The sequence below is a fragment of the Rhinolophus ferrumequinum genome, chromosome 8, assembly GCF_004115265.2.
Source record: "Rhinolophus ferrumequinum isolate MPI-CBG mRhiFer1 chromosome 8, mRhiFer1_v1.p, whole genome shotgun sequence".
In the NCBI taxonomy this organism is placed as follows: Eukaryota; Metazoa; Chordata; class Mammalia; order Chiroptera; family Rhinolophidae; genus Rhinolophus; species Rhinolophus ferrumequinum.
Window position 1 is genome coordinate 2,696,085 of NC_046291.1, and position 26,241 is coordinate 2,722,325.

A 26,241-nucleotide genomic window follows, 5' to 3' on the forward strand; every position below is an offset into this window, starting at 1 on the left:
GGGGCCATGGTCTGGGGACAGTGTTTGCTACAAGCCCCGATAACTGCTCCAAGAATCTCAGAAATGTTTCTGTGACAGTGGGTCAGCCTTTGGCCAGATGACTGCCCCCCGCCCCAGGAGGGAGACGGATGGAAAGTTACAAAGGCAGGCGGATTTGGGGGGGAAAGGAACGACAGACGCAGCTGCAGACAATCCCAGCACTGTCCATATCCAGCTGAGAAGAAGAAGCAGGTGGTGGGGGTGTTGCCGAGATTCTCCAGGCACTGGGGGAGTGCTTAGACCAGAGAATCCCCACAGGCACTCGCGGCTCCAAAATTCTGTAATTCTGCATTTCTTTCAAAAGGGACAGATGTGTATGTCAGAGGGGCAGTGACTTCCTGAGTCCCTGTGGGAGGACCCTGCATATTTCTGGGAGAGACCCGCCCAGATTAGGGGCTGGTCAGGGTAACCCTAAGACTGCAGAAGTGCTGAGCCCCACACCTCCTGAGTATCTAAGTTCCAGCCTCCACAGTGCCCCTGGGCCTCTCAAGGTGGTGCTGGTGGGTGGGTCATCAGGATGTTAGGGGTTGGCCTGAGCCTGAGGCAGGGCTGGTGCGACCGACCCGGCAGGGCGTGCCCTCCCTGTGTGTGCGTGGGCTCAGGCACTGGGGTAGGCAGAATGCTAGGATGATTCCCAAGATCCCGGCTATGACGGCCCCACAGAGGCACACAGTCAGGGTGGAGGGTGACAAAACTGGCAGACGGCATTAGAGAAATACAACACCCCGCCCCCAGGTGGCATCCAGCCAGCACCCCGTCTTCTGACCCTGGACCAGCCCACCTGGCTGGCCTCTGGGTCCAGGTGCACGGCCCCAAAAGAGCTGGTTCCTGGCCGTCCGTGGAAGGAGTGAATTCGTTTGACTGAAACCCTTCCTTCTCTCCCGGGTTGCCTGTTTCGAGTGTGACAAAGGCCCTCACAGCTCTGAGGCAGGAGCAGGGAGATGTGCACTGAGATGTGGCCCTAACAGGACTGGGCCACTTGGCCGGTGTTGGATGACAGCGAACACCTGACAGGAGCTGACTTCCGGCTGGGCGCCCAGGTCGTCCCGCAGCGCCTGCTCTGTGGTCCAGCCTCCCGCCCTGCCCCTGCCCCAGGTGACCACATGACCGGTAGACCTTGTCCTGGGAGCCTGGCAGCAGGAAGTGGCCTGACCTTGGGGCTGGGCTGACAGAGACTGCCGCTCTTACCTGTGTTCTGGGGGAGCACAGCTGCCACTCATTCAGCTGCTGCAGCCACACTGCCCGCCTGCTGAGGGAAGCTCACCTTGCCCTGGGTCAGAAGGAGGGACACTGGGAGACAGGTAAATGATGACGGGCTGTCAGGCACCCTGGAGGTGACCAGGCCTGGCAGCACGTGAGTCATTGTTGTTGAAACGTCTGTGCTGTTGGCAGAGCGTCTGTGTGTGAGTCTTGTGTATTCACGTTTGCGTCTGTGAGTGCGTGTGTCACCTCCCCCCCCCCCCCCCCACATCATTGAAAGGCCACAGGGACAGGGAGAAGTTTATTCTACTGAGGATCCCAAATTAGGGCCCTGTTTGGATCCTGAAGGTTTGGGAGGTCCCGTTTCCAGGAGGAGATTCCCGTTTAAATTTCAGTTGCAGGCCCTGCAGGTAACACCCCTGTTAGTGAGGGGGAGCCCTTCTAGTCACCAGATGCTCAGTTAATCCAGGTCAACTTCAGAGTAAACGCCCGCACGCATGGAGACCTCGGTGTCCTTCACAGGCTTGGGGAGGGCCACACAGCGAGGGAGGTGCTGCCAACGACCCTTCCCTGGAATGCACTCCCCCGAAGAGACTAGTTGGGATTTGCAGTCCTTTCTTTTTCCTTTGGTGGACAGGAGACGGGCTTAAAAGAAAAGGAAACGCCCCAAATCAAGATGCCAGAGAGAGTGCCACTATGAGTCCTTCTCACAAATATTGCATTCCTGAGAGCATTTTGTGTTTGGAAAGGCTTCGAAGAACCCCCTCTTGATTAAAAGCTAGAAGCGGGGTCAGGCTGTACATTTTCGATGTTCCCTCTGAGTACAGGGCTCCAGTCTCTGATTATCGAAGCCTTACAACCTATAATCACACAAACATTTAATACATGAAAATGCTTTCTGCTTTCTGTCTGATTAATGACAGAGAAAAAAATTGAAACCAAATAAAAATCCAGTAAACAGGAAAATGGTTCAGCAAACTGGAATAGCTGGGGGAATGGGACATGTCATTGAACATATGTATGTTGAATTCATATATAACATACATATTAACGTGGGAAACTGCCTTTGATATATATTGTTTTTCTAAAGGTCAGATATATAATTTTGTTAAAACTGTGACTTTAGGCTCCCCCCCCCTTTTTCTGCCTCTCCCCACCCCCCACATCCGGTTCAAGCCGTGGTTTCTCAGTCTAGTTGTGTAGGACACAGCTCCCTGGCTCATGCTGGTGTTATGCGCCTTGCGCTCCCCCCTGGCTGAGGCAGTCGGTCGCCAGTCGTGGGTTAGCCGCTCACAGCAGCTCACGGCAGCTCTCACCAGCTGCCAGCCACTCACGCTGGCCACCGGCCACACGTGGCAGCAGACGGCAGCCCACAGCAGCCCACAGCAGCCCCGGGAGGAGCCAGGGCAGCTCACCGCAGCCCAGCTCCAGGGAGAGCTGTTGTTCACAATCTTAACTGTAGAGGGCGCAGCTCACTGGCCCCTGAGGAATTGAACTGGCGACCTCGGTGTTAGGAGCACCGCGCTCCAACCACCTCAGCCACCAGGCTGGCCTGGCTTGTTGGTTTTTAAGATTTAAAACACAGTAGAAGAAAGTACACAAAATACCATTCCTAGTTATATTAAGGATGTGGGATTATGAGCAATTCCATGATTTTCATATCTACTATGATGTGTTTATATTTATAGTAAAATAATATTTTTAAACAAAGAGATGTACCAAAGGAATAAGACACTGGTATGTGGTGCTATAGAAATGGTGTATATTCATTCATGTTCCACCTGAATTTTGGTTAATGCAAACATGTTTGGGGCTAAAGATTTTCTTGACTCAAGAAGAATTTTATTAATTGCAAGGAAAAATTAGCAAGGAAAACTTGAAGGAGTACCTTTAAATACTTGAGAATGCATTGCTGTAAGTGTGCTAGAACTTTCTATGGAAAATTACAGCACAAATCAATGGGACATAGGCTTCCAAGCAGGTGCCTTAAGTACTTCCAGCAAGAAACAAGGCATTAGCCGGGGGTAGCTCAGAGGGCTCAGAAATTCCATTCTTAGAAATGTTCCCTTTTTTCAACTTTATTGAGATATAACTGACATATAACATTGTGTAAGTTAAGGTTACGTGTAACATGTTGAGGCAAAATTTATATGAGGCAAGATGATAATTACCGCCATAGCAGCAGTTAATACTCCATCCTGTTACATAGTTACTATTTCTTTTGTGGTGAGAACATTTAAGAGTTATTCTCCCAGTAACTTCAGGTATATGATACAGTATTATTAGTTATAATCTCCATGCTGTACATTAGACTCCCCAGAATTTATTAATCTTATAATAACTTTGACCAATATCTCCCCATTTCTCCCAGCCCTCAGCCCCTGGTAACCACCACTCTACTTTCTGTTTCTTTGAGTTCAGGGGACGAAAAAAAGTGATTTATAAGTTAGGCCTTGTTACTGAGCTGATGGTTTTTTGGTCAATGAATCCAGGCCTATGACCACACCCCTCCCGGGCAGGCAAGTGGCAGAGACCATGCTAGTGCCTGGTGCATCCAGTGTGGACGTGCAGGCAGCCTGTCCGGCCTTGAATCCTGCATCTTTGTCTTAGTAGAAAAGCTGCTGGGCCTCTCTGGAAGGTGGGGAAGGCCTCCGGAGGCTTCTTGCTCAGCTTCCGTAGGAGGCTCTGTGCAGCCCGAGCCACGCGGGGGTCTCTGAGCGTGCCCACCCGTTAGGCTGGCTTAGCTCCTCCCCCTCCCCTGAGTACCCCCACAGGGTGGTGTAAAGTGAGTAATGCTCTACTTTTCTTGGCCACTCAGAACTGAGCCACATGTAGAAGCTGCTCTCAGTGCCCCTGGAGGCCCTTCGTTCTCCCTTTTTGCAGATTCCCCAGTTCATTGCTTGACAAGCTACTGGGGTGTGACTGGTGTGAAAACAGCACGTCTGTGCAGTAAAGGCTTCCGGATAAGCCATTCCTGCCCGTGCTCAGGAGGTCTTTATTGGACACCTCTGGTGTGCTCAATGGATGAAGTCCTCCTGCCCACCGAGGTGAGGAGGGACTGGAGACCCATGACAGGACTGGCGGCCTTGTGGTTCGGATGTTTTTTTTGGGGGGAGGGGGGAGTTTTTCTTTCTAGAATCTGTTCAGATAATAAATGAAGACAAATGATAACACTAGACTGCCCCGCTTGGCAGCCCCCTAATGAAATAGTGGATCTAGAACGGTCTTTTGTGATCACCAACATTATTTGCCTCCTGGGGAAATGCACACCACACTCAGGAAGCGTTCTTGCTAAAAACAATAGCCTGTATCTGATCAGATGTCTGTTCTGAACCACAAGTATAGAAAATACAGCGTTTGCAGGGATGTAGTCAATGACAACTTAGGATACAAGCAGCGAAACCCAGACTGGAAACGACAGGACGCTCTGATTTCTTCAACAGAGATTGCAAAGAAAAACGAACATATGTGTGTGTGTGTGTGTGTGTGTGTGTGTGTGTGTACTGAGATTTGCACATGAAATCATAGGATGTCTGGGAGTTGCTTCCAACTAAGGTTTGGTGGTGGGGATTGGGGGATGTGGGGGAAAGGACCGGCCTCGGCGGGGTGTTGTGGGAGTGGGTGATGGACGCAGGAGGCACACAGATCTCCGTTCCCTCTGTTGTGCTCTGGGCCTGCAATTTTCTATAGTGAATGTATATGCAGGGTTTGCCCAAATTTATTCTGATCCACGGCTGTCTTTCTCCAGGGCATATCACTGTGGGTTCTGAAGCTCTAGATACCACGGGAAGGCTAGAAATAGAAATTCTTGAAACACCAATCTTTTTAGGTAGGTTATTTATTTATTTTTTTTTGAAGTACCAACTGTAATCCATGGACCAAAAACAGAGGGTACTTTACGTCCCAGGTGTTTCAGATGCTTTTTGGAATAAGTAATAGGTTTCTAAAAAGTGAGACTTAAGGGATGACTGGTTAGCTCAGTTGGTTAGAGAGCGATGCTTGTAACGCCAGGGTTGTCGGTTCGATCCCCACATGGGCCAGTGTGAGCTGTGCCCTCCACAGTTAGACTGAGACAACTACTTGACTTGGAACTGATGGGTCCTGGTAAAACACACTTAAATAAATAAAAGTTTTTTTAGAAAAGTGAGAATTAGTGCAGTGAGGAGAATCAGCCAATGTGGTAAGCAGTCTGCCATTGCTGCTTTTTGGGGTGTGCAGCTGTTTATTGTGCAATGACCCCTGCCGGGCACGGACACACCTCCCATGCACAGCTAAGGTTATTTGGTGGCAGACATTCTCTGTCCTTCAGACGCTGTGTGTCTCTGCAGGCATGGCACAAGCCAACGGGGCCCCCCAGCCCGTGGCTGCCCCAAGCCAGCTCTACGTGTTCAAACTGGTCCTCCTGGGAAGTGGCTCTGTGGGCAAGTCCAGCCTGGCTCTGCGGTTCGTGAAGAACGACTTCAAGAGTATCCTGCCAACAGTGGGATGTAAGTGACGAGGCAGGAGCTTTAGCCTCCTAGTGGAGAGGTCAGGGCACTGACCTGGGATGGGGCGTGGGGAGGGAGTGGAGGAGGGAGGAGGTCCTTGTCAGGCAGATACATGGAATCCAGAGCTCAGCCAAGTCCGCAGGGTGGAGATTCAGGCTCAGGGTTTCTGGCCCCCACAGGGTTAGATGTGTGAGGGCTTGTGCAGTGGAGGGGGAGCCTGGTTGTGCAGTGGAGGGGGAGGCCCCGGCTCTGCCGCTCAGCCACCTGGACAAGCTGGCTTACGAGCTGCTCCCGTTCTGGTCTGGATGGGGTGGGGGGCAGTAGGAAGGGGCAGTAGGGAGGGCAGACCTTCTAGCTAATTTCTTTTTTTTTCTTTTTTAATTTATTGGGGTGACAATTGTTAGTAAAGTTACATAGATTTCAGGTGTACAATTCTGTATCACATCATCTATAAATCCCATTGTGTGTTCACCACCTGGAGCCAGTTCTCCTTCTATCACCATATATTTGGCTAATTTCTTAAAGATGCTATCACTGCATGGCTCTCATTGGTAAAGGTCTGTGGAGCATCTGCTGGGCTGTCACTTCCTTCACAGCCCACCTGGGGGTGAAAACCCCCGTTTTCCACCTAAAGTAGGGAGACTCAGCAGGTTCTTTATGCCACTCCCCCTGGGAGGTGGCTGGTTTGGTGGAAAGACACCTCACTCGGAATCAGAGCTTTGCTTTCAAATTTGAACTCACCAAGATAAGCTGTCTGTTTCTCTGAGTCCACTCACTCGTTCATTCATCCACTCATTCATTCGTTCATTCAGTCAGTGATTTAGTGAGTATCTGTGGGGCTGGCCTGCTCCCAGGCCTGCATTAGGCTGGAGGATTCTAAAGTGAGAGAAATAGCTGCCCCTCCCCCATCCTCTGCCCCCTCCCCCAGCCCCAGGCCTATCTCCTCCCTCTGAAGGGAAGAACCGGGCAAGAACCTGTTCTACAGTCAGGACTTTGCCTCTGCCCTGGGGTGGGGCTCTGAGCCTTTGTCCCCACTCTAGTGTCCCTGGGACAGTGGGTAGGAGGGTATGGAGGCAGAGAACAACCAGATTAGATCAGCGCAGTGGATCCCTACTTCTAGCTGAGTTTAGCAATCCTTTATTCAATCAACAACCCACCCATGGGGCCAGCACTGATTTACTGAGCACCTAGTATGTGCCAGCAATCATGCTGTGTGTTGGGGATGTAGAAGTGAGTCCTTTGCTTTTAGGACTTAAATCCCCTGTGGGAATGACGGTCTCCACTTATGTTTCAGGGTCTGCTTCACACGCCTCATACACTGCAACCGTGACACTGCAACCTTTAGCGGTAGATGTTATAACTATTACATTACTATAAAATCAACCAAGAAAATTATTTATCTATTGTATTTATTAGTACTATATTACCGTAATATATTTTAGTTATGTGCTATTATAATGATACCATTCTGTGTTATTATAGTATCGTACAATGGACATCCCCACTTCTCAGAGGAGGAAATGGAACATAGTCATTCCTTTGTGGGAAGTAGTCTGTGCTGTACACGATCCCTTTGAAGGCACACACTTCCATCTTCTTCATGCTCAGTGTTCCTCCTGTTCACGGAGTGTGAGCAGAGGGGCAAGGCCACAGGGCCACGAGGACACTCACCTCCTCCTGGTGTGGCGGGGAGGGATAGCTGGTCTGCAGGAGCGCTCGGTAACTATGAGCTGAACAAATGGACAGCCACGGGTAGCGGCTTATGCTCACGTCTCTATGTGCTCATCTGTGAAATGGGATGTTTAAGTGTTGTCAAATGGAAAAGGAAAAGACCAGAAACTAGGGCTGCTGGTGGGAGGAGGCAAACCTGAGTTTTATGCCCATGTGTGACCTGTCGGTGGTAACCTTTAAGATGTAGCAAAATCAAATTCAGAAATGTGGATTGATGTGATAGAAAACAGACAAAGGATGTGGAGAAAAGGCTGACATCCCCAGACAGAGTTGGGAGAGCAGAGGGCAGCCACACAGACGGAGGGAGCTCCATGTGCCAGACTCCAGCTGTGTGTCCACTCTTTTCTCATGGGTTTGACGGCCACCCTGGGAAGAGGGCACTGTTGGCTCATGGCAGAGGAGGAAACTGAGACTGGAAGGTTTAAGCTGACAGCGTCCGTGAGGGGGGCACCTGCTGTGCTAAGTGTCCCGTTCACTCCTGACCAAGAGCCCGTACAAGCCAGGAGCCATTAGTCCTACTGCTGAGATAGAAATTGCAGCTTTGTTTGACCCAGACTCAGTCTGCTCGTGTTGCCAGGACAACACCACAGATGGGGCGCCTTACACAGCAGAGATTGATTCTCACAGTTGTGAGGCTGGGAACCCGAGCTCAAGGTGCCGGCAGGGTAGGTGTCATTCTGAGGCCTCTTCTCTTGGCTGTAGGTGGCCGTCACCTTGCTGTGTCCTCACATGGCCTCTTCTTTGTGCTCGCATGGAGGGAGGGACGGAGGGGAAGGGGGCTCTCCGTGTCTCCTCTCACAAGGGCAGTAATCCCACCATGGGGATTACTCAGGACCTCATCTAATTCTCATCACCTCCTGAAGGCCCCCCCCAATACCTTCACATTGGGGCTTAGGACTTCAAATTATGAATTTTGGGGAGACATATTCAGTCCATCACATTGACGAAGTTCATCTGACTTCAAGTTCACGGGCAAGCAGGAAAATGTGGGACATGCAGACAGAGGACCGGGTGGCGGCCTCTGTATAACAGCCCCCGCAAACTAGATTCTCGTGAGAGACAATTGTGACCTTCCCTGCTCTGTGCTAAAATCCTCAGCCCTTAGCCTCTGTCTGCTGTGGGCTGAATCGTGGCCCCCGAAAGACATATCCGCATTCTAACCCCCAGTGCCTGTGAATGTGGTCTTATTTGGAAAAAGGGTCTTTGCAGATATTATGGGTGTTGAGATGAGATCGCCCTGGATTTCGGGTGGGCTCCGAATCCCACGAGTGGTGTTCTTATCAGGACAGCGGAGAGCACAGAGGGAAGGCCGTGTGAGCGCGGAGGCAGAAAGGAGGGGCGCATCCACAGCCCAGGAACACCGGCAGGTGCTGGCGACCACGGAGAGGCAGAGCGAGAGCTTCCGGAGGGGACCAACCTGACACCCTGCTTTCGGACCTCTGGCTTTCAGAAAGGATACCTTTCTTTTGTTTTAAGCTCCCCAGTTTGTGGTCTTTTCTTATGGCAGCCCCACGAGACTAACACGCGGGCCTTGCAGAGAAAGCTTTTATTTCAAACATGTGGCTCCATTTGCTAGGATCTGCCTCAGGCTCCAGAGCCCACGTGGGGCCCGGGCCAGGCAGCGGCTCTGAATGAAGCCTCCGTCCTGCCAGCGTCCTCTCTGGCCCTCGTCTCGTTCTGCATGGGACATACCCCATACATTATGGGGGCAGGACCTCTTGGTGCTTCTAAACAACTGTTTTTGAATCATATCACTTTGGAAAGCAAAGGTCAGGTTTTTGAGTTAGAGGCCTGAGAATGTATCTGCCCAGCCAAAGCCACTGTGACATCTACAAAGGGGCTGCAGCAATTCCTTATCACATGTTGCTTTGTATGGAAACCACCATCTTCTGGAAGAGGCGTTTGCTCAGCCTCCCCCATAGGGTGGCAGGAAGCATGTTTCTCTGACTGGTTTGCTGAGCCCAGGGCTGGTGCTGGGTAATGGATGAAGACGTCGTCCTCCACATAAAGCTCCCTGTGGGCCTGTCTGTTTCAGGTGCCTTCTTCACAAAGGTGGTGGATGTGGGGACTGCATCTCTGAAGTTTGAGATCTGGGACACGGCGGGCCAGGAGAAGTACCACAGCGTCTGCCACCTCTACTTCAGGGGCGCCAATGCTGCTCTCTTGGTGTACGACATCACCAGCAAGGTAGGGCTTACCTGAGGCCTGTCCCTACCCTCCTTTGCAAGGCACTTGCCTTCTGTTCTCCCAGGCACAGTGTTGCTGTTTTCTGAAGGTGTTGTGTGACTGGTCTGTCCGTGGTAAAATCACAACAACTGGGAGGGAACCCTTCAGTGAAAGCTGGTCACCTCCTCCGAGAAGCCCTCCCTGACAATCCCTCCTCCCCTCCTGCATGGTTGGTTCTGGTCCTCCCAGAACACCCCACACAGAGCACCGCCATCCATTGGTCACGATTCCAGGAGTGCCTCTGAGTTGGTGAGGGGGGTATTACAGAAACAGGACATAGTCCCTGGATGCACATTATGTACACAGAGTGTCATCTGGGCAGAGGTTAAATACAAGTGAGCAGACACTTAGAGCAGGAGAAGGGAAGGGTGAGATTCTGTGGGAGTTGATGGGAAGGGCACAAAACCTAGCCCTAGAGCAGGGCATCTTACTGCAGGAAGGCTCTAGCTGAGTCCTGGAGGGAAAAGCACGGATGGATGAGCCCTGCTGCGTGGGGTGGGGTGGGGTGGGGCGGGGCGGGGCGGGGCAGGGCAGGGAGGTGGCCATGGACAGGTGAGCAGGAAGGGAGGGCATTCTGGGCTAGAGAGCAGTGAGTGGGAACTAGGGAGGGCTGGGCCCTGCCACACTGAAAGCAGTCCAGCTTGGTCAGCTTTGCTGCAGGGTGGGAGAGGGGTCACGCGGGGCCTAGGGCAGGGGCTCAGGGCACGAGCCCCACTACCTCGTCTGTGGGGTACTGCAGTTAGGATCTGGGTTTGGGGTGACCCAAACCATGCCCTCAAAGTCTCCTGCACAGAGAGGAACTTGAGGGCATGCAGCAGTGGGGGCTGCAGGAGCTTGAGGTGTGACCTGAACTCCCCAGCCCCCAGCCTCCCAGGCCCTGTTGGTGGGGAAGGAGCTGTCCTGTGGCCCAGGACAGCACACACTGGAAAAAGACCCGCTGCCCCTTCTCAAGGGACAGAATAGCCCTTGGGGGTGGGGGGCTGCCTGTCGTATGGCCGATAGGATCATATGCCACTTTCCATAATGTGGCCATCGGCACCTGCCTTTTCTGTTTTGGACTAGCTGACGAAGACCGCCTGTGAGTTTTGTCTGAGGTTCTTTTCGTTTTTAGGATTCCTTCTGCAGGGCTCAGCAGTGGCTGAAGGACCTGGAGAAGGAGTTCCTCCCTGGAGAAGTTGTAGTGATGCTGGTCGGCAACAAGACGGACCTCGGGGAGAAGCGGGAGGTCACTTTTGAGGTAGGACTGGAGATGGGTCATTAGGTCCCCTGGAGGAAAGGGGAGCAGCCCCGAAACACATGTGCCCACACTCGTGCACACCCACCCCACCCACACACGTGCCGGCACACCTGCAAGCCCACCCCACCCATACTTGCCTGCACATGTGCACACACACCCCACCCACACACATGCCGGCATACGTGCACGTCCACCCCACCCACACACGCGTGCACACATCATACACTTGCACACACACATTCACTCTTATACCCATACTCTGTACTTTTGTTCTCTTTTGGGCAAAGGTTTCTGGTCTTTCCTGGAAAGGTCAGACCTAGAGATGGTCGTTCCCAGGTGTGGGGAGTGGTGAGCACACCCAGGCCAGCCTCCCGAGCGTTGCAGAGCCTCCAGCCCATGTCACGCAGGGAATGGGGGCCCTGGCCAGGTTCCCCAGGTCACGAGGAAGACACGACCCTTCTCACCTCCATCCTACTCTGAGCAATGGGTTTTCAGATCTTTTTCCTTGTGTTCAATACATTATTGGAGAAGGGGCAAATGAATAAATCCAAATTTCTCTGCTAGGAACTGAGCAAGGATAGAAAATCAAAAAAGCCATAGTCTTCTGTAAAAGGACCCATGGAGTGGGGGATGGGGAGTAAGTGCTGCATGGAGAGGCGTGCAAGGTGCTGTGAGAGCCAGAGTGGGAGCAGGGCTCTAGTGGGTGTATGTGTGTAGGAGGTGTGAGTGTCTGTGTGTGTGTCTGTGTGTGTGTCTGTGTGTGTGGGTGGAGTGTGAGTGTGTACAGGTGTGTGTGCAGGAGGAGTGTGTGTACAGGTGTGTGCGCAGGAGGAACACGTGTGGGTGGGTGGTAGCAAAGGTTGGGGGCGGAGTGTGGCAGGCAGAGGGAGAAGAGGGTGCAGGGCTGCATGCGGGCTCCCTGAGGAAAGGGAGGAGCAGGAACCTGCCTGAAGGAGGAGGCTGTGCTGAGAAGGGGGGCGGGTGCAGAGGCAGAGGTCCCCGTGTGTGGCCTGGACCATGGGGACCCTTATTCTGAAGGCAACAGTGAGTCAGTCTCTGGAGGGTTTTGGGTCCCTGGGGTGGGGACTGCCGGGGGCGTCTAGAAAGAGCATTTGGAGCAAGGTCAGACTGAGCTGGGCCTGGGCTGTAGACCCCACAGGCCCCTGGCCCCAGGACACCAGCTTGGCTTCTTCTTCATCCTGAGTCCCCACTAAGCATGGCTGGGCCCCAGTGATCAGGGGACAGCATGCCGCAGACACTGGCATCTGGCCCTGGGGAGCCCGCACGGGCCTGGGCTGCAGTGAAGGCAAGCTGACCTGCAACCAGTGCATTTTTTAAATTAATTTTTTGGCTTCTCGTTTAAAACATAATTTCAGAATTACAAAAAGTGTTGCAAAAACAGTACTGCAAGTTCCATGGTACCCTTCTCGCAGCTTTCCCGAATGTTAGCATCTTATGTAACCACAGGACAACGATCAGATCAGGAGACGGACACTCAGGTGATACCCGCAGCAGCTGCCTCACAGACCTTGTGCAGACATTACCAGCTTTCCCACCGACGCGCTTTTCCTACTCCAGGAGACTCTGCTCCCGGATTTGGCTGTCGAGAGAGAGCACCTTCAAGCTAGCGCCTTCCTTACACGCCCTTTCCACCTGCCCTGTCGTTCTCTGAGCTCTTGCTTCCTTTCTGGCTTCGCTAGTTGTTCCAGGCTGAGCTTGTCCTTCTCTGCCTCAGCCCTGGAAGCAGCCTTTCCCCCGTGGTTCCTTTGATTGGAGAATGAGTCTAGAAGTCAAGGTCTGTGCACTGGACGAGCTCATTCTCCTGGGGTGCGACGACCATGGACTCCATCCTGGGGGTCCTCAAGAATTAACGGGCAGGGAGAGGGCAGGGGGTCTGCAGGTAAGGAGCTAGAGGCCCATTGGACCCGAGAACAAACCCTTAAAGTGACCGCACCTGGAACCTACAAGCTGGTGGGGCAAAGGGGGATATTTGGGTTTCATTCATGTGACCCAGAGAGACTACTTGAAGTCACCAACTCTTCCCACTATACCAGGTCACCTTCTCCTTTAAAATACAAATAATGCTGTCCATATCTCATGTAAGATGGGAAACCCAGCGGCTAACCTGGGACTCACAGGTGTCTGCGTATCCCTCTGACTCTGAGGTTCACCGCATAATTCTGCATCTCACTCACGCCTGCTTCTGTGGCTGTTCTCATCTCTCCCCATCATGCCAACCCGAACAGCTGACTAGCTCCTTGGTTCCACCAGCCACCCAGCACTGGCAAGCTGTGTGGACAAAGCCCTTAGTCTAAATGTTTGGAGGAGGAACCCTCAGTAGCCCAGCCCAGAAAACAACTTCAGATGGACGATTAGACACCTCTGTGGGAAGGCCCCGGCTCCCGCCCCTCCCTCCAATGTACTCCCCTCCACCCCCAGGCCCAGCCTTCCCGAGCCCCGCCCCTCCAGCCTACCCCCGCCCCCCCCCCCCACAGAGCAGCCAGCTCTCCTCTGCCACCCTGAAGCCCCACCCCCCTTACTGGGGCTGCACCTCTCACCAGTTCCCGCAAAGTGATCCAGGTCTCCAGCTGGTCTCCCTTCCCGGCTCAGTAACTGGGAGGGACCTCTGCAGATTTTCCCCTTTGTCTTCTGAGTGTGTCATACCCTCCTGAGAGGTGCACACAGAGTCCCCAGCGGCTGTGGTTGGTCTGTCTTCAGTAGCGTCTCCCCTCCCTACCACATGTAGGACAGGGAGCACCTAGGCAGCAGCAGAAAAGTGGCTGGTGGGGCGTTCCCAGGAGAGAGGGAAACCTGCTTCCTTGGAGGCGATCTGGAAGGCAGGAAGATTTCAGAGGGATTTGGGGGGAGGGCAAAGGGAATACAGGGAGACAGCAGCAGTGTGAGCCCCTGAGGGGTGCTGGGAGAACCCGTGGTGGCGCCGTCATTGGAAATGGCAGCCAGTAGGAGGAGATGGGGGTTTGCAAACTAATTGGCCATCAGAGCACGGACCCTGAGAGCTGCTAGGTGGGGCAGTCAGCTCGTCGTCCACAGGAGACTCAGGAATGAGGGGTGCTCAGTGCGTTGGGGGTGAGAGGAGGGGAAGTTTGGAGCCTCGGTGTTGGGGTGCTGGCTGAGAAGCTCCGTGGGGAAGAGCAGATTCTGTGGGCCAGGGGAGGGGGCGGGAACACCGTGCAGGTGCATGCTGTGGGCGTGGCCACACGTCAGGAGGGACTCCATAGACTGAGGGTCGCTCCTGGTCCTCACTGTGTCAGGGAGGCTTGCGGGAGGGGCCTGCATGGGGAGGCCCCCAGTCTTTGTTCACCCGACTCCTGGGCCCACTGCTGGCTTTCCTGTGAGAATTTCTGCCCTCTGGGCCACACGGTGCAGCCCTGGTGCCATCCAGCTGGCCCAGGCTTGACTTTCACCACTCCGTGCAGGCCTGACCAGTGTGGGAGACTGAGGAGGGACCACCAGAGGAAGGGCCAGGGGGGTTCTCGCCAGCAGCCTTTCCCCACTTCCCTTCCACGCTTCTCCTCTTCTCACTTGGTTTCTTCGTCTGAGTCTCAGCCCACAAGTGCCAGGGACCGTGGGGACGGGGAGGTTGTGCGAAGGAAAGTGGCCTCAGACTTCGCTCTAGCAGGAGCTCGTCCCCTTGGCCCAGGAACACCAAGAAACTGCACTCACATAAGGAGGGGTAGAGAAGTTTGTTCTCCACAGGCTGCAACTGGTCAATTAGGTCTCAAAAAAGCTAGAGACAAAACAAAACAAAACACCCAAAACCAAATGGTACCACTAGCCACATGTGACTATTGAATTTGAAGAAAATTCAAACTAAATGTTCTCAGGAAACTCTTCTTGTCCGTAACGTGGAGTTTTCGTGGCTGTTTCCCCAGGAAGGGAAAGAGTTTGCAGAGCGTCAGAACTTGCTGTTCATGGAAACCTCAGCCAAACTGAACCACCAGGTGACTGAGGCCTTCAGCGCCATCGGTGAGAGAGTGACGGCCACACAGGAGAGCCAGGGGCGGGGAGTCGGCACTGTCTCGGCTTTACTGGCTCTTCTTTTTTGGAGTTCTGGGACCCAACAGGAGGTCTCTAGGAGAGTCAGGGCCCCTGTGTCATGGCTCTGGGTCAATGACAGGGAGGGGTGGGGTCCCAGGGCTGCCCTAGGCAGGGGTGTGCTGGGCTGGGGGACTCCCCCCACCCCAAACAATCGTCCTCCTGCTGTGTTCACAGCCCGAGAGCTGCTGCAGAGGGAAGAGAGGAAGGAGGGCCCGATGCCACCACGGGGAGATGCGCGACTGGCCCTGGGCCGGGGGCCCGCAGGGCAGGCCAAGTGCTGTGCCCGCTAGAAGCAGCCACTCCCAGAGGGGCCGAGGGGAGGACACCCCCAGGCCCAGCCCCAGCTGGCCCTCAGAGCCACTGCCAGCTCTGTGTTGGCAATGGCCTTAGTTCGGACTCACCATCGATGCTGGCTAGTTCCTGAGCCCTAAAGGTGCCCAGAAGCTGGCATCCCTCAGAATAGCTACTTCCCAAAGCCGGTGAGTGTCACTCAGGACAGGATTGGTGTCAAATGGCTCCCAGAGGGTATAGGCCCCACGTCCCGACACCCAGACACAGACAGGCTGATCCCCAAATGCCCAGGCCAGGTGTGCCTGCCCCTGCCTGGCTAGTCCCCTTTGCGACCTCAAGACACAGAGGAATGAAAGGGGTCAGAGGGGAAACCGGGATCCAGACAATACAGGAATCGGACCCTATACCTGGTACTGAGTAAGGGCCCTCCCTGCTCCTGGGAGTGCGGAGAGGAGGAAGCAGGCCCAGGTGGAGGTGGCAGGGCCGGGAAGAAATGGGGCTGGGCCCATGGCCACTGGATCTCAGTGACGTTGCCCCAGGGAGGGGCTGTCTGCCAGACGGCTGTGGGGGGCTCTGTCCTGGCTGTGAACTTGACGATGCCACACTGGTGCCCAGTGAACGTGAAGACTCAGCCTTTTAGCCAGAGGTGTAAGTTGTACCCTGATGTGTTCTTCTCCAAAAATTAAACTGCTTTCTATAACTTGGTCTGTGGTGAGTTTGCAAGGTGGGGGTTTGGTGTTGTCTCACATATTCTAGTGGGGCTGATGGGAGTAAATAAGGAGGCGGGCCCACGTGGAGGCTGTGACTAAGGCGGGCAGGGACATCCCTTGGTGGTGACACATCGTGCATTCACCTCACCACTGCCTTCACAGAGGCCAGGCGTCACTCTGGGAGGTGGGCCAGCGGCAGGGTGAGGAATGTCGCAGGTGGCTATTTTTGGGGGGTTGAGGTTAGTTTTCATCCTTGCCTCTGGGACAATGACGAGCAGGTCTGAAATGCTAAATAAGACATTGTTACCACCTGAAAAGTGTGGCTGCATCACCTGGACAGTAAGGGTGGACAGAGGGGCAAATGGAAACCCCCATTCCTGCTGACCATGAACTCCGGCATCCACACGGCACAAGCATTTCTAGGGGCTCGTCCAATTTTCTCTTTGCTCTCGTCCACCCTGCCTGGGTACCTGGTTCCAGCCCCTACGTCTGGGCCTTCAGGTGGGGCTCTGCAGGGGTCTGCCAGGACACGGAGGCTTGGCACTGGCTTGGGTGTCTGTCTGTGAAGTGACGTCTGCATGGCGGTGTCCCTGCCAGAGACCACAGCTCCCCTGAAGGAGCCTCCCTCGCAGGTTCTGGATGGTTGTCCTCACCTGTCAGGCCTGGGAGGCCCTGCGTCTCCCTGGATCCCACTGCACACGGCATGTGTTATCCTAATGGGAAGGAGGTGGGCCCCCGGTTGATCCAGCTTCTGTTCTGGGGAGACGGAAACAGCCCAGATGAGTCAGACTTTCCTGGTGCTTATTCTAAAAGTCACTTCTTCTGTGACCTTCCTAGAAAAACGCAAAGCAGACTTCACAAGGCCCTTTCTTGTCATGACCTTTGAGAAAAGCTAAGGGATAGATAAAATAATATAGCTTCTGAGTGGGCCTGCTACCTTGGTTTTCATTCACACTGTTTTTCAGACAGTTTCATAGGGGAAACCTGACAACTTTATTGCTGTATGTGTTGCAGTCTCTGACTGTAGTAGAGTTGGACCATTCCCCCATAAATGAAGCACGTGAGGTGTGAGTCTCTGGCGTGCCAGGCTGTGTCCCTGGGCTCTCTGCTCACCAGGGTTACAGCAGGGCTGGGGAAGCCCAGGCACCAACCAGGCGGGACTCTTCTTGGAGGCGAGATGCTGAGGTTCGCCTTGGCCACTAGGTGGCGCTCTACCACCGCTCACTTACAGCAAAGCCTGCTGCTCCCAGGTCCTGAATCTTTGGTCCTCAACGCAGTGCTTTCAGAGGAATTTCTAATGAGTTAATTGATGGAATAGAAAGTGTGCAAATAAGGATGACATTTGCAGGATGCCCGTATATCTATACCTATTTCCCTCCCATCTTGTCAAGCTACTGTCACTGTGCTATAATTTATTATTAAAACATATCCTTGGACTCATTTCCACCAGGCACCCTTTCATGGGTTCCCCAGACTGGATGGGGTGCATTGTGGTCCTGGAGCCGGGGTTCTCCATCACCTGGGATGGGGTTGCCTTTTCCCTCTCCTCCTCCCCCAGGTGGTAGGTGGGGCTCAACCTCGCTTTGGGACCACCTGGGAGCCTCTGCAAGCAGCACCCCTTGCCCACCTGAGGCTCTAGTTAAATGGGTCTGCAGGGCAGCTTTGAGCCCTCCCAGGTGAATCTACTACTCAAACAAGGTGAGCAACTGCGTGAGGGCAGAGGTTCTGTCTGTCCTTCCTTCTGTGGGGTGCCTGGGGCCTAGTACGGTGTCTGACGCATGCGAGGCACTCAACCAATGTTCACGTCCAACAAGATGAGAGAAACTGTTCCCCCCCAGCCCAGAGATCTAAAGAAAAGGCAGGCTTTCCTAGAAACAGCCTCCACCACAGCGGACAGAGGCTTATGGAAGGCTCTCTGTGTCGGTGCTCACTTATCTTATCTCAGCCTCGTCCCAGAATGTGGGATGGTGGTGGTGGGGGCGGTGGGCGGGGAGCACACAGTGGGTGAGACAATGGCGCTGGCAGCCGTTCATGGCACAGATGCTTCGGGACAAACAGATCCAGGACGGCCCTGGGGCCTGGGGAGGCCAGTCTGGGTGGGAGCTCACGGTCCGGCTGGCAGCCTGGGGAGACGCTTCTATCCTGCTGGGTGTCATGTGGGACTCAGCTCCCGCTCCCCGCATAAGAACGCAGGACACAATGAGGCCAAAAAGGAACACCCACGGAGCCATAGGTAGGGGAGTCATACCACTATACTCTCACTGGCGGCTGGGTTGGAGACACAGGAACCAGGAGCAACACAATTCTCAACCCTCACTGCGCCGCTTGCAGACTCAGCCACCATCTTCTTGCTAGCTCCCCCTTTTCTGCTAGCCTAGCCACGGCAGTTATATTAGTGGCCAATGGCTCACTGGTTACAGCTGACGGCCAACTAGCCACAGCTGCTGGCCATTTGATCGCAGTCGATGGCCATTTACTACCTGAGCCAGCACCTTTCTATGTGAGGCCGAGAGCCTGGAAACTGCTTTTTGGGGCTCTGTCCCCACACTCCACCCCTACAGGTTCTCGCCTCACAATCTACGCGACAAGCGTCTTCCGCGAGGGGCCCTGTGCGAGGAGCCTGGAGGTGAATGCTATTTCCTGGACACAGCCAAGCTCTCTGGTCACAGCCAGGGTTTCTCAGGGCACCACCAGTACTTCTGGGCACAGCCAGACTTCCTGGACTTCTTAGGGTACCACTAGTCTCCCCAGGCACACGAGGGCCTCTCAGGGCACTGTCACTCTCTCTGGACACAGCCAGACTTCCTGGACACAGCAGGGCTCTCAGGGCACTGCCACTCTCTCTGGACACAGCCAGACTTCCTGGACTCAGCCAGGGCTCTCAGGGCACTGCCACTCTCTCTGGACACAGCCAGACCTCCTGGACTCAGCCAGGGCTCTCAGGGCACTGCCATTCTCTCTGGACACAGCCAGACTTCCTGGACACAGCCAGGGCTCTCAGGGCACTGCCACTCTCTCTGGGCCTCTCAGGGTACCGTGCTGGAACAACAGCGGCTCACAGTCAAGGTGCTTACATATTCTCAATGGTGGCCGGTCAAGACACAAAAGCAAACATCCGCCAGTTCCACTACATGGTGGTATGTTCCCAAACAAATAGTCAAGCTGTCCATTAAATTAGGGATGGAAGGCAATTCCCCATAGTCCATCGTCATTCGCCAGGGCTGTCCTGGGGGTGAGGGATGACCTTGACCTCACCCTCAGCTCCCATGGAGGACTCAGCAAGCGTTTCCTCCTGGGACTACAAGTCCTGCATCCGGGCTGCCTCAGCAAGCACTTCCCAGCTCACAGGCCGCAACAAGCTTAGCTTTCTCCAGCCTCTGCTGGTTGGGGAACCGTCCACGTCTTCCCACCCTCCACGGGGTCCAGTTCTCAGGCAGCTGCTCCTCCTGGTCTTCCTGCAACTGAGTGTTCATACGCACAAACTGCTCCACTGCCCTTCGGAGGGCTTTGGCCGACACTGTACCCTGCTTGCTGTGCCATGTGTCGTGTGGGGGATCCTGCCGACTACGCCAAGTGTCATGCAGGGCGTCCGGCGAGGTCTCTGGTCCCACTCCCCACATAAGAACGCAGGACATGGTGAGGCCAAAAAGGAACACCCACGGAGCCATAGATAGGGGAGTCATACCACTATACTCTCGCTGGCGGCTGTGTTGGAGACACAGGAACCAGGAGCAACACAATTCTCAACCCTCACTGCGCCGCTTGCAGGCTCAGCCACCATCTTCTTGCTAGCTCCCCCTTTTGCTGCTAGCCTAGCCACGGCAGTTATATTAGTGCCCAATGGCTCACTGGTTACAGCTGACAGCCAACTAGCCACAGCTGATGGCCATTTGATCACAGTCGATGGCCATTTAGTACCTGAGCCAGCACCTTTCTATGTTAGGCCGAGAGCCTGGAAACTGCTTTTTGGGGCTCTGTCCCCACAGGGAGTCATATCACAATGTTCTCGATGGCAGCTGGGTTGGAGATACAAAAGCAAACATCTGCCAGTACCCCAACAAGGGGTCTTCCTTTACCCCAGTCTCGCTGCGCCTGGCGAGACACACACGGGAAGTAGAATCCACACGATCCACAACCCGCCTTCCACTTCTCTGCCTGCCAACCAACCTTACTTGCTAACTGCAATCCATGCTTGCTAGCTCAGCCATGGCAGTTATGTCAGTGGCCAACGGGTAACCGGTAACAGCCGCTGGCCAACTAGTCACAGCTGACGGCCATCTACTACCCGAGCCAGCACCTTTCCACGTGAGGCCGAGAGCCTGGAAACTGCTCTCTGGGACTCTGTCCCCACACTTCCCTTTGTGTGACCCTGGCCTTCTCACAGGGATGTGTGTGTGTGTGTGTGTGTGTGTGTGTGTGTGTGTGTGTGTGTGTTCACTGCACACAGTGGGGCAGGAGGCATGGAGAGGCTGGTAAGTGGCTCCTGGGGCACCTGGCTGCCCTGTCGGTGACTGTAGCCTTCCCTATGCTGTTTCTGTTTGCCCGTCTCCTCCAATTTCCCTGGAAGAACCCCCTTTCCCCAGAGGGGGACGGGCAGGGATCCATTCTTCTTCCTTTAAAATGTATTCCCTTATGGGGCCTCCATTGCCCAAACTTAGGACAATTTGAACATTAAAAATTATTTGTAAAGTATTGAACCAAAAGAAAAAAAAAGGAAAGGAAAAAGCAGAGAGAAATACCTCCTTTTGAAGAATCCAGCTAATAAATGTCGAAGGCATGAAAGAATCACCACTGCGCCACCCGTGATGTGACACTCTCCCTCAACAACTTACTGCAACAACACTATTTCCAAGCAAGGGCACATTTTGAGGTCCTTGGGGTTAGGACCTCCATAAACAAACTTTGGGGACACAGGTCAACCCCTAACAGAAAGGAGGAGAGCTGGTGACTGATCTGCAGCCTCCGCTTCCAGAGCTCAGAGGTACTGAGTGCTGTTCCCTCCTGGCGGGTCCCCAGCACAGCCAGGGCTTGAGCCCATCAGATTAGCCTTGGGAAAAGTTCCCTCCCTCAGGCCCTCTGAGGGACAGGTCACCACCCAGGACCCCGTGTCACTGCCCCACCTGACAAGGAGAGCCACACCGCTGTTGCCTGGGGACAGTGGCCGCTGGCCTTCTGTCCCTCCCTTTGGCAGAGGGTTGGTCCAGGCCTGAGGGACCCCTCCTGGGCTATTGCCAGAAGCTGCAGCCAGTCCCCACCCTCCATTCAGCTGCACAAACTGCAGGCAGACTGGCCTCCCTGAGCCCAATAGGACCAGCCATCTCTGATCAGTGACTGCTCATCTCTCACCGCGGGCTCCCAGCACAGCCCATGCCACGGGCTGCCCTCCCAGCTGGGCCCTTTCCTGGGGAGGCATTCTTCCTTGTCTCCCAGGCCCCCGTGGGAATCTGGAGCCCATTGTCACACCACGGTGTCTATGTCTGGGCCCCACACTGGGCTGTAGACCCCCTTTTTTGGGGTAACTTGTGCAGTTCAGTAGCATTTGGCAACTCCACAGTGTTGTGCAACCACCAAGATATTTTCATCCCTCAAAGGAAACCCTCTACCAGTTCAGAATCACTCCCCACCCCAGCCCCAGCCCCTGGACACTCTGATTGACTTCCTGTCTCTATAGATTTGCACATTCTGGACCTTTCATGGAAAAGGAAGCATATAACATGTGGGTCTTGTGCCAGGGCTCCTTCCTCAGCATCATGTTTTCAAGGTTCATCCACATTGTAGCGAGTGTCAGAAGTTCATTCCTTTTCACGGCTGAGAATGTTCCATGGCGTGCACAGACCACGTTGTGTTGATCCACGCATCTGTGGAGGAGCATATGGGCTGGCCTCACCTTTAGACGTGGTGTGTATACCCAGGAGAGCCGGGGACCTATGGGAACTCTGTGGTTCGCTTTTTGAGAAGCTGCCAGGGCTCTCCTGGGCTGTGAACTCTTCCAGGCCTGGCCCAGCTCCTGCCGGTCCTGGGAGCCATCTGGTCCCTCTCTTGTTCCAATGTGCTCACTCCATTCTGGGGAGGTGGCGTCATGGCAGGGACTCTCCCCTGGGAGGACATGGCCTCCTGCCCTCCCCTGGCCTCCCTCTGGCTGGGGAGGTGGGGCAGCCCCGGCCCGGTCCCATCTGGCTGGGCTGGGCCAGCTCTGCTTCCTCTCGCTAGCTGGTGAGCAGTGGTCCTGCCTTTGTCCAACTGGAGCAGGACAGGTGGGGTCTGGGATCCTGCGGGCCTGTGCTGGGTCCTGGCCAGTTGCCTCCTGGGTGTGGATGGACTGGAGACCCACGGTCAGGGTGGGCTCTGTCCGGAGGCCCTGCCAGCGGGGTACAGACCGAGGCCCGAGCTTTGTGTTCAGAAATAGCCGATTCACCCTGTGCCCCTGGCGCTGGATTGAGGGTGGGCTTGGGGGAGGGGTCACACTCACTGAGCACCATCGTGCCAGCGTGTAGCACCCGTGCCCACCCAGTGCCCTGGGGTGTTCAGATATGGAGACTGAGGCTCAGAGAAGTTAAGGGCTGGGCTCAGTCGTCCAGTTAGGGGCAGAGTGTCCCCAAAGCAAGTCACATCTGTGGCGAGACACAGAGACACCACCGGGCGGTTTGAAACAGGTGGCAAAGGGACCCGGCGTGCGCCGAAGCAATGCAGGTTCTAGTCTCCTGGCTGCTGACGGGGAACAAGTAACTCGTGATTTTTTGTCTCCTCTGAACACCAACCAGGGAGGTAAGAGGGCTGGGGTGAGAGAGGGACAGGTCGGGCGGCGAGGGGCTGTGCGGTCCTTCTCTAGGACTTCCTGCAAAGCAGCCTTGTGCGGTGCGCAGCCAGGGCGGCCATTCAGCTGCTTGGGGGAGGGGTGCAGGGCACTACCGGCAGGTGACCAGGACGTCCCCAGATGCTCTGCTGGGTGCCCTCGGGCGCATGTGTCGTGAACCCCTGGGGGAGTGAGGGAAATCTCCCCCATGCCTTTGTCACCACACAGACGCATCTAAACAAGGTCAGCAGCTTTTATTAGGACTGAAGGGAAAGTTGCCTCTGGTGGAGAGGGTGGGGCTTGGGGGAAGGCTGCTGGAGTCACTCCCCGGGCACTGGGCTGTCACCCACCCTGGAAGGGCTCAGTGCCGCCTTCCAGGGGGAAGCCGACCAGGCCAACTGGAGCTTTGGGACATTCCTCAGGGCCAGTCTCCGGCCAAAGCGTCCCACGGGTCTGATTCTGCGGCCCGTGTACCAGGCAGGATCAATGTCCGGGGCTGAGAAGAGAGTGAGAGCAGTCACCGATGCGTGTCCCCTGGCGTGTGCACTGTGTGCTCCCCAGGAGCCTGGCTGATGGCAGGGCCCGTGCCCAGTGCTCCCATGGGGGCTCTTAGCTGGCTGCTGTCCAGTCCCTCAGGCCATGCTGGGACCCACCCGTAAAGGAGGGGCAGCCAGAGGGTCTGGATGGTGGGGCAGCTTTGGGAAATGGGAATTCAATTCACCCCAGGGCCGAGAACCAACTCCCCTTCCTGCCCCCCATTCTTGTGGCAGGGGTGGGCAGAGCCTGCTTGGTCCCGGGACACCCTGGTAGTGGGAGGTGAACCCCTCAAATGCATGCTGGACAGGGCCACTCTGGGGAGAGGACTGGTGAACAGCAGGCCGAGTCCTCAGAGCTGGGGCCCTTAGCAAGAAGGATGCCCCGGTGAGGAGACGGCCCTGGGGTGCGGAGAGCGCGTGAAGGTGGCTGACGCCTGGGGTCCTGGCACTCACTGTGCATCCCCATGGAGTGCTGGTGGGCTCGGCTCGCAGCCCCCCGCAGGGCCAGCCCCAGCAGCAGCAGGCACAGGAGCCAGGCTCGCAGGTCCTTCATCCCCCTGGCTCTTCCCCGAGGCCCCGCTCCAGGGGGTTCCCACACGGCAGGGAGGGCACAGCCTGGGGTAGAAGGCAGGAGCCACGTTAGACACACAGGAGGGCATGTGTGCACAGAGCTGGGAGGCTGCACACGGGTGCCGGGCATGTACAAGAGAGTGCACACACATATGTGCACACGTGTGTAAGGGTGTGTGCTCATGCATGTGCTTGTATGTACCTGTGAGTGTGTGCATGTGGAACATGTTTGTGCACACGCACGTGTGTGTGTGTGCATTCCTCTGCTCTGTGCCTGGGGGGGACATGAACACAGATGTAGCAGGGCTGCCCTGGCAAAGTTGTGTGCCCTGCCCGGGACCCCATTCTCTCCTGTGTACAGTGAGCGTTGTATGAGGTGACTCTGTGTGTGTGTCAGCCTCTGTCATCAGAAGGAACCAGGAGGTGTATGAGCTGTGGATGCAGAGAGGGGGGTCTGTCTTGGAACAGCTTGGTCTGCCACTGTGTCTGTGGTCTGTGTTAGGGAACCAGGAGGTGGGGAGGTCCCTGCACGCTGGGTGCTGCACACCCAGGCCTGGGCAGGGAGAGCAGAGGTGAGCAGGTTTGTGGGAGCTGCTCCGAGGAGCCCAGAGGAGTTGCAGGGTTGGAGGGACGCTTGCCCAACCTCGTATGGCTGGCGGGGCTGGGGTGCTAAGCCTGGGGCAGGCTCAGGGCTGGGACCTCGGTGCAGGGCTCTTTCCCTCACCGGGTCCAGGACCTCCTGACGCTCTGCCCATCTTGCCCCTTCCCCAGCTGACAATCAGGCATTGAAGAGAGTCAGCATCCTGCATCCTTATCAGGAGCACCCCTTCCAATCTGCAGGTCTCCAAGATAAGCCTGCAGAAGGTGGGACCTGGTTTCTCATGGCAGGACAGCCCTGTCATAGACAGTGGGGGGAGCCACAGAGGTACCCAGAAAACCCACCTTTTGTCCTGCGAGGGTAGACGCCCTGACCTACCCAAACACACGTATCTGGCAGACCTGGCAACTCCTCCATCCTCATGGGGCTGCTCCTCCCACAGATGCCCCCACCCTTGGCTTCTCAGGAGCTACCCGATGCCGCCCACGAGGCCTGTTTGTCTCAGGCAGAGCCCCTGTGACGACCTTGACTTTCCAGCCTGTCCCTGAGCCCCCTGGAGAGTGCTCTCCATCTGAGCGATTTAAAATACCCACCCCTCTCCTTTTTGGAGGCCTAGTGGGGTGTCACACATGGCGTGGGGGACCCCGGACTCCAAGACAAGGGCGGTGCCACCGTGAAAGCAGAGTAATAAAGAGTTGCATGCACACGGGCTGGGACCCACGCTACATGGAGGGCGTAGGAGAGCACTTGCCTCCTGCTCCCCAATGACCTGCCTCCCCTCGAGGTGGAGACTTGGCTGTCTGTCCCCGGGATTTCTGGTCTGCCTGCCCCGCCAAGTTGCTTGGGCGGCGTGGCTTGACCTGTCCCCACCATGGACAGGACTTGAGCACTGGGGGCCCTGGGTGGGCTGGTGGGGGGGCCCTCAGACCCACAAACTGTGGGGTGGCTGTCCCTGCCTGTCCATCTCACTGCTAGCCCTGGCTTCCCGGAGAGCTGGCAGGGCCTCCGAGAGCCAGCCCCACACCCAGATGGAGCTTGCAGAAACGGAGGGCAGAGGAACAGTGCCTCCCAGCTCTCCAGCGCCGCCTGTGCTACTCACCGCGGTTCCCCACACCGGTGGCCGGTGGCCGTGGCCAGTGCTGCCGCTGTCCTGAGCGGTGACTCAGGCAGAAGGCAGCTCACCCCCTTTTATAGTCCGAGGAGGAAGCAGCTGACCCCCGGGACTGTGCCCGCCTCCCTTAGAGGGCGGCATCAGAGAGTCTATTTTCTTTTCTTTCTTTCATTTTTTTAAAAAACTCTCATCAGTGACGTGATTTGTCCCTTCCAGGGTTATATAATTTCATTTGGGCCGAGTGGTTTAAAAACACATTAGGCGTCCTCCTTCATGCTGGCCTTTGGGCACACTGCAAAGTCAGGCACCCCCGGTCCAGGCAGCTGCGGAGACGCTGCCACGAACAGAGGCTGGTGACCGTGCGGCCACCAGGAGGAGTCACCCACGCCCGACACGACGCTCTCACATCTCTGGTTTCACATCTCAGTAGATCTTCTCAGTCCTGTCCCATCACTTCTGTGGCTTTCCATCGTGGCAGTCATTAAACACAGAGCACTTTTGTCCTGTTTCCATAACTTGAAATGCATTCTTTTCTAGGCTTTTACACGTCTTCATAATTAATGTTTAAAATAAACAAGTTTATTATTATTAGAAAACAAATATGTTGCTTTTATTATAAAAGCAATTTACACACATTTGGAAAGAATTTAACG

At 55.2% G+C, this 26,241-nt stretch overlaps 2 protein-coding genes across 4 annotated transcripts; one reads left to right on the forward strand and one right to left on the reverse strand.

Annotated features, from left to right (window-relative positions):
- The first annotated feature begins 855 nt into the window (after positions 1-855).
- Positions 856-15,970, forward strand: RAB17 (RAB17, member RAS oncogene family). 3 transcript variants are annotated; one of them, XM_033112854.1, is made up of 7 exons: positions 856-1,340; positions 4,988-5,068; positions 5,568-5,726; positions 9,493-9,644; positions 10,795-10,920; positions 14,814-14,882; positions 15,154-15,970. In XM_033112854.1, the coding sequence occupies exons 3-7, from the start codon at positions 5,570-5,572 to the stop codon at positions 15,367-15,369; spliced, it is 720 nt and encodes a 239-aa protein (XP_032968745.1). In that variant the 5' UTR covers positions 856-1,340; positions 4,988-5,068; positions 5,568-5,569; the 3' UTR covers positions 15,370-15,970. The 3 variants fall into 3 exon arrangements, with proteins under 3 accessions (XP_032968745.1, XP_032968746.1, XP_032968747.1); XM_033112856.1 differs by having other exon boundaries at positions 868-1,340; positions 14,814-14,907; XM_033112855.1 differs by lacking the exon at positions 4,988-5,068.
- Positions 15,971-23,030: 7,060 nt separating this feature from the next.
- PRLH (prolactin releasing hormone) lies at positions 23,031-23,904 on the reverse strand. The gene is made up of 2 exons (XM_033113075.1): positions 23,763-23,904; positions 23,031-23,269 (listed from the first exon to the last, which is right to left on the reverse strand). The coding sequence occupies exons 1-2, from the start codon at positions 23,860-23,862 to the stop codon at positions 23,094-23,096; spliced, it is 276 nt and encodes a 91-aa protein (XP_032968966.1). The 5' UTR covers positions 23,863-23,904; the 3' UTR covers positions 23,031-23,093.
- Between the last annotated feature and the right edge of the window lie 2,337 nt (positions 23,905-26,241).

Bases quoted from the DNA above. Each gene is read 5' to 3' on its own strand.
- PRLH (XM_033113075.1), bottom strand. From the start codon at position 23,862: ATGAAGGACCTGCGAGCCTGGCTCCTGTGCCTGCTGCTGCTGGGGCTG. The intron at 23,270-23,762 runs GTGAGTGCCAGG...CTCTCTTCTCAG, and splicing joins GCACTCCATGGGGATGCACA to CCCCGGACATTGATCCTGCC.
- RAB17 (XM_033112854.1), top strand. From the start codon at position 5,570: ATGGCACAAGCCAACGGGGCCCCCCAGCCCGTGGCTGCCCCAAGCCAG. The intron at 5,727-9,492 runs GTAAGTGACGAG...TGTCTGTTTCAG, and splicing joins TATCCTGCCAACAGTGGGAT to GTGCCTTCTTCACAAAGGTG. The intron at 9,645-10,794 runs GTAGGGCTTACC...TTTCGTTTTTAG, and splicing joins TGTACGACATCACCAGCAAG to GATTCCTTCTGCAGGGCTCA.